Source organism: Clarias gariepinus, chromosome 8 (assembly GCF_024256425.1).
Source record: "Clarias gariepinus isolate MV-2021 ecotype Netherlands chromosome 8, CGAR_prim_01v2, whole genome shotgun sequence".
NCBI lineage: Eukaryota > Metazoa > Chordata > Actinopteri > Siluriformes > Clariidae > Clarias > Clarias gariepinus.
In genome coordinates, this window is record NC_071107.1 from 4,964,834 (window position 1) to 4,977,536 (window position 12,703).

The 12,703-nt window shown below is 38.2% G+C and overlaps 1 protein-coding gene across 1 annotated transcript in view; it reads right to left on the reverse strand.

The window, feature by feature from the left end:
- glra3 (glycine receptor, alpha 3) overlaps positions 1-11,167 on the reverse strand; it is a 68,327-nt gene extending 57,160 nt beyond the window's left edge. Inside the window, exon 1 of the mRNA XM_053502298.1 lies at positions 11,053-11,167. Coding sequence (XP_053358273.1) covers positions 11,053-11,123 — 71 coding nt within the window. The 5' untranslated portion in view covers positions 11,124-11,167. The remainder of the gene's footprint in view (positions 1-11,052) is intronic.
- Positions 11,168-12,703: the final 1,536 nt, after the last annotated feature.

Here is a 12,703-nt window from a genome sequence, read left to right on the forward strand (position 1 = left end):
CTGACTGCACTGTATTTTATGTTTCTTAGATTTTAACCTGTTTTATTTTTATTCTAAATCAAATTTTAAGAAGTTTCAAAAGTGTCACTACAAACAGTTTTTATTTTTATTTTAAATCAAATTTTAAATATTTTTAATTATTTAATTAATTTTTATTGCTATTATTGTCTATTTCTCTTTATGATAATTTTCTTCTCTTTGATGTAAAGCACTTTGAATTACCATTGTGTATGAAATGTATTATACAATTAAAATTGCCTTGCCTATGTTGGTTTGTTCCATTATTTATGACCCCTAAAATGGAGGTGTATCTATGAAAATGGCTTTAATACCTGAATGGTGAATGCCACACAATTATCAAACCCCATGAATTCAAGCTAAGAGTCTTGACTTTGATTTGTTAAACTTATGGGCCTGGCTGTACAGTGTATACAGAGAGAAAGAGACAGTGATAGAGAGGGGTCAGAGAGGCCCCACAAGAAGAAATGCCCACAAATGACATTAAAAAATTAAGGCAATAAGCATTAAGATACAAACCATTTTAGATGCAAACATCTAAAAGAGTACAGTACAGTATGCTCCACACTGGTACCAAGCTCTGTAGCACCAAGAGTTGAGCAAAGCCTCCAGTCTCCTCATCCAACTGGTCCTGATTCACTGCTCCACAACACCATTAATACACACTCACAAAGTGAACACCAGAACAAGTCTGTAGACCCAATTAGAATAAACCACCAAAGGGGAATTATGTGACCTCTTGGGAAACCCCAACAAAATTGTAGAATACGATGCAGTTGGCTCTCTGAGCATGGTGACAGATCTAAACACCTTGACGAAGGTGAGCAGCGTCTGACCATAGAGACAGGATGACACAGACAGTCCACTCGAGAGATGAGACTGTGCCAGCAGAGCTCATTTAATAGAATAGGGACAGAGCTGCACCCTGTCACTAAATGTCCTTCAAACACGATTCCGAAAGGGTTGGGACACTGTACAAATTGTGAATAAAAACAGAAATGATGTGGAAGTTTCAAATTTCAATATTTTATTCATAATACAACATAGATGACATATCAAATGATTAAACTGAAAAAGTGTTAGTTTTCTCAGTCTGTTACCAACTTGGGTTGTCCTTGTCCTCTTTAGTCCGGATGACAAATTTTGATTCATCTGACGACAGGACAGTTTTCCACTTTGCCACAGTCTATTTTAAATGAGGCTTGGCCCAGAGAAAACGCCTGCACTTCTGGATCATGTTTAGATATGGCTTTTTTTTTTTTTGACCTATAGAGTTTTAGCCGGATTGTGTTCACCAACAATGTTTTCTGGAAGTATTCCTGAGCCCATGTTGTGATTTCCATTGCAGTAGCATTCTTGTATATTATGCAGGGTCCAAAAATCACGGGCATCCAGTATGGTCTTCGGGCCTTGACCCTTACGCACAGAGATTGTTCCAGTTTCTCTGAATCTTTGGATAATATTATGCACTGTAGATAAACTCTTTGCAAGGTTTCTCTGAGAAACTCCTTTCTAATATTGCGCCAATATTTTTCGCCGCAGCATTGGGGGAAGTGGTGATCCTCTGCCCATCTCGACTTCTGAGAGACACTGCCACTCTGAGAGGCTCTTTTTATACCCAATCATGTTGCCAATTGACCTAGTAAGTTGCAAATTGGTCCTTCAGCTGATTCTCATATGTACATATTATTATATAATATAATACACTCTTATTGCTACCTGTCCTGACCTGTAACTTTTTTGTAATGTTTAGCGCTCACGAAATCCAAAATGAACCAATAGAGATTTCAAAATGTCTCACTTTCAACAATTTATATGTTATCCATAGATAATAATAATAATAATAATAATAATAATAATAATAATAATAATAATAATTATTATTATTATTATTATTATTATTATTATTGGCATTTCTCTTTTTTTCTTTCTGGTATTTTTTCTATCTTTATTTCTCAGTGGCTTTTATCAGTAGTTATTTTTCTCTTTGAATCTTGAAAGGCAGAAAATTTGTAAAAGAGAGAAAAATACCCTGTTAGCGATTCACTGACTATAAGATAAAAAGACAGCATAGATAGATAGATAGATAGATAGATAGATAGACATATTATTGATCCTGAAGGAAATTCTAAAATTAAAATTAAATTAAATTAAATTAAATTTATTAAAATATGCTTCATGTAGGCAAGCTCCTGCAATACGAGAGGAATAAAACACTTCAGGAAAAGACACATTAAGCAATTCTGCTTCATCACACAAGCCTGCTGTTGATTAGTTTTCTGTAACACATAGTCATTTATCATGAAATAAAAGGAAGTGGAGGTGGAGAGGAATAAAAACAGAAAATAGAGACTTCAACTCTCATCAGGTAGAATGTCTCACCATTAAACCAGTGCAGGAGACATTTCACACATTTCTCACACAGGAATTTTAATTACACACTGTACTGTGTGTGTGTGTATGTGTGTGTGTGTGGGTGTGCGTTTGGAAGAAAATAAAACGGAAACTTAATCATCGGATTGTTTTTATTTTGACATGAACCAACTTAAATTAAGTTACTTCCTGCATTACGGCTTTATGTGCACAGAGAAAGCATGAACAAGACTGTGTGTGTGTGTGTGTGTGTGTGTGTGTGTGTGGCTGGGGGCGGGGGTGTCGGGGGCAGCCCCCTACTGCCAAGTCATATAACTGTTATGTATGGACGGCGCAAGGCATAACAGCTCCAAGGGAAGTCTTTTCTTTTCTCTTTTCTTTTCACTTTTTTTCTATACTGAAATGACATAGATTTGCTCTCATACCTGGTATCGAACTAACGTCCGCAAGCTGAGTGAGGCAAGTGTAAGGCTTATAACGTCCACCTGATTACCTCTACGGTGGTGTTGCCTAGCAACCAGACTTGTAGTGGCCTGCAGGTCTGCCTGGCACTCAAATGGTGGCATGCCCAGCTACAAGTGCCACAGTGTGTCATGTGCTTGCTCCACCTAGATTAGATGTTCAGCGCATGATGAGTGGTTGGATGATGCCAGACACCTGAGGGAGCACTCAATGTCTTGGTTGGTTCCTCTCATTCTGACCGTTCAATTCTGGCCGGAAGCCCAAATATAGACTCAGTGTTATTTATAATAAATATTTGAAGGCTTTCCAGCAGATGGAGTAGACTGAAAGGGCATTTACTGTACCGTGTTCTGGAAATATACTGATCATGTCCATCCTGAGCCACGAGAAATGTCAGCAGCGGGAGCTACGATATGAGGCTGGGGTATGATACTTTTGGGAGCAGGGTCCTGTAAGGGTAGGTCCTAATGCCTTGACAGCACACTACAGTAGGTTTAAGATTCTTGGAACACGGCCTAAATATCAACAGATAAGTTAATCTAATAAAAAAAATAATAAGACCACCAGACCTGTGGAGAATTCATTTGGCGGCCTGAAAAAAAAATGTTTTTTTTTTGGTCGATTCAAATGATAAATTGATGTTTGGCCCCCTCCAGCCAGTGTCTCCACTCATCCAAGGTCAGCTTAATGGCCATCAACAATGTCATACCTCCTCTTCAGGGTCAAGTGATTAAAGAACAATGCACAGGGGAACCTGCACAGGGAAATGCACAGGGGAACCTGCATGTGAGCCTGTGCCACTCTGTCATGGTTCTTATCTTGGCTGGGTCCATCCTGATGTGTCTTTGGAGACCACAAAGCCAGAAGAATGATGTAATTACAGTACTTAGGAGTTGAAGCACAAAAAGTACATGGATGAAATGATTTGCTGAACACTAAAATATTATAACATAAACTTATAATAATCTTAATATATAAGATAAACAAAAGTAAACTGGTTAACCAATTTTTCAGATGACTTTATCAATTACCTTCAAGTCTTTCTCTGCCATGGTGTCAATTAGATTGTAAGCACTTTTTCAATTCAACATGTAGAAGAAGAAACCTCCAGTCTATGCTAAGACAAATTCTGGGCCAGGCCTTTTAAAAAGACACAGTAGATCAATCAGTTGGATCTGTGGTTTTTATTAGGGTTGAGTACCTTTGAGACAAATCTGGAAGCACTGTTTACCCTACACAGAGATGGACTGAGTTAACCAGTTGCTGTGTGGATTGTCTGGCTGGAACCATGGAAATCCCAGCACCAGTTGTAGCTCCCAAACCTGGGTGATTTAAAAAAAAAGCCTGTGCAGTGAAAGTTGATGCTTCCAGCCATCACAGGGCCCCTAGGATGAAATGAACCTGCCCTTTTGGCTTAACCCATGACCATTCTGCCCACCATATAAGCAGGCATCTTTGCAGCTATGCAAGGCATGCCAATACTTGGGTTCCCTCAGGATCTCCTTTACAGTACGTCACCATCATGAGGAGCAGGCTCGGGAGCCATCCAGCACACCTCTCATACAACAGACCCGGCATGTAATCTGGCAGAAGGGCCTGGATATACCAGGCAAGGCTGGTTGGAGACTCTGAAAGTCTGCAACTTTAAAGCAAAATTGGCTACTGGTCAACCCTGCTGACACACCCGGGAAAAAAGACTCGGAAGTATTAAAAGAGCCCAACCTCTTCTTGTTACTCAGCTCTGCTGTTTCCCAAAGACTGGGATAAGCAGTAGTTCACTTACATAGAGGAGTAAAACAGGGAGTTTGGGGCATTAACAATGCATTATCTAAAGGGGTATTTCAGCTGGAACTTGAACAGGAACCTTGTGGGTGAGCAGCATCGTAGGTTATCATATTAACTGGACAGAAAATGACAACCTGACTAATGAAATAACAACTTCTGCCCAATCGGAATCCAGTATTTAACAGTACACGGGCATAATGTAGTGTACTGTATCTAAATACTGACGTTTATATGATTAATGGATGTTTATATAATTAATGCATTACATGATGTGTGTGTTCACAAGTGGAGGTAAAATTTCGAGTGAAAAACAAGCCCTGGCTGCTCTGAGATTCATGAAAAATGCATTCAAAGCCAGCTTAGTGCAGATTCCCCTCTAATCTGCCACGGTTTACAGTGCGTGTGTGATGTGTGTGTTTGGAGTCACAGAAGCCAATACACTCTGACACGCTGACAAAGCTTGAGTGATGACTGTCATCCACCTCAGCCTTCCTGTCCTCCTGCAGAGCATCATCAACCCCCTGAGTGTATATACGCGCGCGTGCGTGTGTGTGTGTGTGTGTGTGTGTGTGCTTACCTGCACTGTTAGTTAGCCTGGCATCTGCAATTCACATGTGATTAAGTCTTTTAAATTACCAGCAAAAACAAAATAAAAGTAAAGTTTGCATCATAAATTTAAACTCAGAGTTTAGATATTTAATTAGATTTTATTTGTGCAGCATTGACACAGTGAACCTTGTCAATACAGAAATCCAACTGTAGCTTTAAATCTCTAAAATGATGCACAGGACTGCTGAAGGACATGACTGCCAGAGCATCATTATACACACTCTATGAAATTTTAAACATTTGTTTTTTTCATCAATTTTATTTATTAATGAAATTTTAAAAATATTTTTCTCTATAAAGATGCTTACACTGACAGGTGCGGACTGTGCACTTGAACCAGGAGGTTTATTTACAATTTAATGTTCGAGAAAAAAAAGGAAGATAATAATAATAATAATAATAATAATAATAATAATTATTATTATTATTATTATTATTAGTGGAGTAGAGGGTCAATGACATGATCTTAATACTTTGGATTGATGAAATATTTGTAAAACCCACAGGCAGACAAGGGTTACCATCCATCCATCCATCCATCCATCCATCCATCTGTTCATGTTTCTTCACTCATCCTTTCTTCCATGTCTATCCATTCATCCATCCATCCATACATCTATTTATTTATTCATCCGTCCGTCTATCCATCTGTATGTCCATCTAAGACAGCAAGGAGACCAATCAGTTCTCGCTGTTAGAGGAAGTTATGTGGATGTGAACAGTCAGAAATATGTCAACAGAAAAGGTAAAGACATACTTTGCAAGCGCACACATAAACTACTCATATGATAAACATGTAAATATCTATTTTAAACTATTTAGTGCATTACATCCCAGGTTTATATTCTTGTTTATTTCATTAATTTCTTTATGGCATTGAAGCACATTTATAACGTCTGTGCTTTGGACCAGTTTAGCAGCTCACATACACAACAACAACAACAACAACAACAACAAAACTGCAATCTTTAACCAGACAGCATGTTTGATTTACTTCCGGCAGCATGGTGGTTTGTATAATTTGTTGAGTCAAGCTCATTCAGGAGTGGATCAGAGGAACCATTGTGATTATGATGTACTGTCATATTTTCCTCTGCTTAAATAATCTCAAGAAAATGGCAAACACACCAGCGCTGGGGTCCGTTCTTCGTGCATCGCTTGACACATCCGAGATGAAGTGACACATCTAAGATGAGATCATCGTGCTAATTACGATCTGGCTAATTCGGTGCTTCGAGCTCACCTGTTGTTGATGATTGGTATAGCTGGATTGAGTTGTATAGGATTATTGCGCGCTCGTGCGTTGGTTTAAAAGGCGATATGCATCGACAGTAGAAACACTGATCACAACCCCTTTGATTGGTTGACGAAATGGAAAAAGAGCGGCTCAACTTTTTTTTGTAACACGTGTTATGCGCTGAAATGCCCCCCTGCCATGGATTGCCCCCCCCCACATAATCACCATTAAATATTATATTAGAACATAAATTCATAGGTTAATGGTTTACAAATGACATGAGACAATAACATAAAATAAGCAATATGAAAATAAATATGTTGTATATGAAAAAAAAATATTAATATTTTTTTTAAATACAACATGTATACTTTTATATTGTTTATTTTATAATAAAATTAGTTTCGCCCAATTTATCATTATAAAATATTTATTTTTAATATATATAAATATTTATTTGCATATTTTTATGACAAGCCCCTGAAAAATAAATGTGTTAAAAAATAAACATTATACAAAAATTTGTATTAATGGTCTTTACGGCTGTCTCGTGCCTAGGGTTTATTATAATCGTAATATCATATTTGATATTAATAAACCTATGAATTTATGTTCATATATAATATTTGATAGCGATTATGTGTGTGGGTGGGGGGGAGTCCATGGCAGGGGGCATATACTTTTCTTTTCCCATGTGAGTCAGTCGTGCTCTTTAACCAATCAGATGTGACCTTGCCATTTCAACCAATCCTAACCCGCCAGGAGCGTAGGCTAAATCCTGTTTACATGAAATAAACCTGCTCCCGAGCAGGCCCTGTTGTTGTTGTTGTTTTTACTTTTTCAACACCAAGCCCAAGTGAAAGCACCATATGGACATAGGGCTCTTCACTCTTTCCGTTTCTTCGGATACGATTCTCTACAAGCCTTGTCTAGCAACAGTAACAAGCCAAAAATCAGCAATTGTAATTTCCCTTTACGCCATCACCACCATCTCATTAAACGCGTGATTTGGTTGCAATCCTCACCGAAGCAACAGGTCGGATCGCTCCTTTAAGAAAAGGAAGTTTAATGATTTCACTCCAGATGAAGGAGCAGACAATCTCACGGAACGCACCGAGGCGGAAATGCAGAGCTGTAAAGACGTCTTGTCTTAGTGGCTGTCTCGTTGCATGGACACTTTGACAGCTTCCGTGCTTCTGAGCAGATTTTGTGTGTGTGTGTGTGTGTGTTTGAGACAGCACAACTGGATTGCAGCTACACAAACATCTACAAGACATGCACTCAGAGACAAATCTACCTTTTAAGCCCTACATCACCAACCAGCTGAACACACTGACTTTCTCTCATACACACTAACACTCATACACACTGGTTTCTAAGCAGCACATTCTCACTCCTGTCAGTCTGTGATGTCCAGACCATGCAAAACTGCTCAATACTGTCACACACTAATTAATTCTGGATTCTGGATTCTATTTGGTCAAAGTGTGTTGATTCGTTTTCTATAATAGTAGCTCTGACAGTAGTGAGCTGTACATCCCAGGCTTATATTAATGCACTCATTCTTGTAAACACTATAGTTTCTATAGTAACAGCTCATTCATAAAGACTTGTACAGTGGATGCATCATGAAACAGATAAGATAAGAGAGAGAGAGAAATTTTCACTGTCTTGTGGATGCTTTACAACAATATGTATACAGTATCTACAATATTTTTTAAAAAGTATAATTATATTATTATGTGGCGGCTCAGTGGCTTAGTTGTTAGCACTGTCACCTTGCACCTCAAAGGTATGGGTTTGATTCCTACCTTGTGCATGGAGTTCATGTTCTCCTCATGCTTGGTGGGTTTCCTCTATAGTTTCCTCACATAGTCCAAAGACATGCAGATTAGGCTAATTGGGATTTCCTAATTTCCCTTAGTATGTGAATGTGCATATGTAAATAAAATATACTTATATAACAACATATACACAGCTATGACAAAGAGGATTTTTAAATAAGTTTCCAGAGCTGGGTTTAACGATTGAGCAAATGCATGCCTTATGATGGAGACTATGTTAAGTAGTACCTTTGTATAGATGAAGAGTTACTGTACCACCCTGTACAGATTTACTCACCTACATCAGTTAATAATTTATTTATTAATTGTATTTATGTATGTATGTAGGTACTGTTTATACGAATCAGTATAACAAAACATTAACACCACTTAACAAAGTACATTGTTTATTAATTGAAAACCTTGATCATGGGCACCCAAGGCTCACCCATTACACCACGGCCTGTGCACCACAGCCTGCCATGCATGAGGCCAAGCAGCCAAAGACCCAAGGCCACCGCCCTGGCATCCAAACTCTCCAGATCCCAATCCAAATGGAGCACCTATGGAATGCAATGGATAAACATGTACAAACTACAAGGCCCTTCAGGAGAACCCATTGCACTTACATATTACACCACTAGTGTCCTGGTGCCAGACACCATAGCACACTGCGGAGTCATGCCATGAGGGGTCAGAGCTGCCCTTGTGGTGCAGAAGTTTCCAAAACATAGGTGTTTTTATTGTTATGGCTGGTCAATGTGGGTAATAATACAACTATACTTTACATGATGAAAACTGTTATATAGTTAAGTATATATATTTACTTAGATTTTGCTTTCTAGGTTTAATTTAAATTTCAATAACTGAACTTCAGACAAGTCTCGGCTTGTGTTGTTTACTGTGAGAGAAGAGAAACACGTGGCTCTAAAGAACAAACACTTAATGACAGACCGATTTGTTCAGCGACCTTTAATATTCTCTCTCTCACACACATACACACACAGAGGTTATTAGAGGAGATGAACTATCTGCTGTTCTGTGTTGTGTTCAGTGCTATGTGAGTGTAATCGCTCTCCCTACAGCTGTTAATCTAAACTTATCAATAATGCAACATATTCATGATTCAGCATACCATCACACTCCACCTCAGTCACCATCACGCATCATCACTCTCATCCCTCGCTTTAATTACAGTTTCATATTACAACCATAAAAGTCGTCTGTTTGGGCAAAAGGAGTCGACGCACACACATTCAGTGAATGAGGATCACACACAAAAACACACACACACACACACACACACACACACACACACACACACACACACACACGGCATGCTGTAGACCTGGTGTTTTGTATAACTCTACAAACAGTAGCTGCAATAGTGTTGTGAGCTTTAAAACTGATACTGAAGGTCACTGAAGTATGATGTCATATGACCTGGGGTCAAGTACGAGTCGCCGTTTCTCTGGTCAATCAGTAACTCATCCTTCTGAATGCTCTACAAAGGCATGTTTAAAATAGTCAGGTATCAGAATACCCAGTTCATACATATATACATACAGACAGACAGACGTACATCTGTCTGTCTGTCTGTTTGTCTGTCTCCCCTTGTTTGTCTGTCTACTGATTTATTTGTCTGCTAGTCTGTCTGTATGTTTGTCTGTCTAACAGTCATTCACATGGCCAGACAGACAGACAGGCAGGCAGACTGCCACATAGATAGATAGATAGATAGATAGATAGATAGACAGATAGACAGATAGATAGATAGATAGATAGATAGATAGATAGATAGATAGATAGATGCTTCTTCAGCAGTTCTGATCCTTTCCTGGCAACTTTATCTTTTTAAACAAACCCTTTAGATAAAATACAGTGCAAAAAGTAATTATTCTCTATCTATCTTACTATATCTGCTCTCTTTCTCTCCGTTTCTTCATCATCCCACCACCTTTTCTCTCCCCAACCTTTCCCTCTCTTCTTCTCTCTCTCTCTCTCTCCCTCCTTCCCTGCATCTCTCCCTCCTCCACACCGGCTCTCTAATTTCCCCCCCCTCTCTCCTGTGTTACCTGTTCTCTTCTCCTTTGTCTCTCTCTTTTCATCTCCTCCTTCTTTTTCATTACTACAATATCCATATCCCATTGATCTCTCACTCACTCACTCACTCACTCACTCACTCACTCACTCTATCTGTATTTATTTTTCTTTTTTCGCTCCCTCTTTCCTGTAAGTCTAAATCTACATCAATTTAAATTTAACTCAGTTTTGTAGAATTCATAATTTTAATCTTTTTCTTCTAAGTGTATATTTATTCCTGGGATGAACAGTGACAAAGTGTAAACCAACTGATAAACAGAACTGGTTGCATTCATTTCATACAGTCACCTGTTACACGCAAAAAAAAAAAAATCTCCTGCTCAGATCTGCTGCCCACACTGGGGTGTAAATGCCAAACTACACATGAGTGATACAAATACACACTGATCTCCCGGCATAGCTATGGGCATTAAACTGCTAGTGGATAGCACTACAAACAAACAAACAAACAAACAAACAAACAACAATCTATATTCTAAAAATATAGTAAAAAACATGACATTGCTCTTTAGTGTGAAATTAATAAACTTATTAAGGAGCCTCATGGGTTCACATGCAAATTACGTGTTCAAAAATGAATAAATAAATAAATAAATAAATAAATAAATAAATAAACAAATGTTGATGAAATCTCGCTCTTACCTCACTAACAGCGCCACTTCCCACGCCAGGAATCCCCGCACAGCTACACAGCGCAACCTTTTCCGAGTCATGGTGATGTTTCAGTACAGATGCACTTATACACACACTCACACACACACACGCCGGGAAAAGCCCTTTGCGCGCGTACCGGACTTCAGCACCACGGACAGCGCTCGCGCTCTTTACGCACGGCACGCGCAGCTCTCAGCGGCGTTATTACACACATCCCGAGACTCAGCCGCGCGCTGCGTGCGTGCGTGCGTGCGTGTGTATGTGTTTAAAGTGCCGCTCTGAGAGAAGTGCGCTGCTGCTCGTGGCAGCTGGAGTGTGTGTGTGTGTGTGTGTGTGTGTGTGTGAGAGAGAGAGAGAGAGAGAGAGAGAACACTGACGGAGTGAGAGCAGTGCGTGTGGACCCGCCCACTCCAGAGAACGAGCGCGTGTGACTGACAGGTCAGTTTACCATTCGCTCCACGCTGAAGCAAGAGCAGACACGCACACACACACACACACACACACTGAATAACAGTGGCATCATCATAATAATAATACTGTACAATTATTATTATTTATATTATTTATATTATTATTATTGCTGTTGTTGTCATTGTTATTATAAATAGTGATAACAATAATACTGATGATAATAATAATAATAATAATAATAATAATAATAATAATAATAATGGTGCCCTCCTAAAGATCGGTACCCTGTCTACGGTGTATACCCCTCAGTCTCCTGGGATAGACTTCAAGCTTCTGTGACCCTGTATTGGATAAATGGTATGTAAGAGTTAATGAATGAATGAATGAATGAATGAATAATAATAATAATAATAATAATAATAATAGTAGTAGTAGCATTGACTGAAATCACGACCATTACCTATCCATCATTTCATCCATCCATCCATCCATCCATCCATCCATCATTCCATCTGTACATTTATTCCTCTTCCCATATATCCATCCATCCATATACGCATCCATGTCAGTAAATCTATTCATCCATTCATTCAATCCATCTTGTCATTTATCTGAGCATTCATCTCTTTTTTCCATCATTCATCTATATGTCCTTTTAACTGCCCTCTATTTGCCCATATAACAATCAAATTTTAATTCTATTTGTCATATACATACCATACACAGTGTAATGTGCAATGAAATGCATATATGGCTGTTCATGACCTAAGAAAGAAAGGTAGGGTGAAATGGGAATGCAAAAAAATAGAAGAATTTTATTGGAAGAAAAAATTGCACAGAGAAAATTGTAAATTTTATAATATATAAATTTCAGGTAAATGTACAAATCTATAACCTACAATTTATAACACTGTAATAGACAATATACCCAAAATAGAAAAATATAAAATGAATAAATTATAAATTAAACAGGAAGTGCAGAATGTGAATGTGTAGAGTCTGTGTAATTCATTTAGTGTTTTCTGAAATTAACAAGTCAAACATTTAACAAGTCAAAAACAGACATACAACTTCTATTTAATTAATATATTATTAATTCAGTGGAGATTACTAAATTTAGTAAAAGTCTGAAATTTTTTTTAAAAAAAAGCTAAGCACAAGACCTTTTAACTTCCTGTTAGTGGTGATGATTAACTACATCTGATTAGTTCAAATACCTCTATGTGAT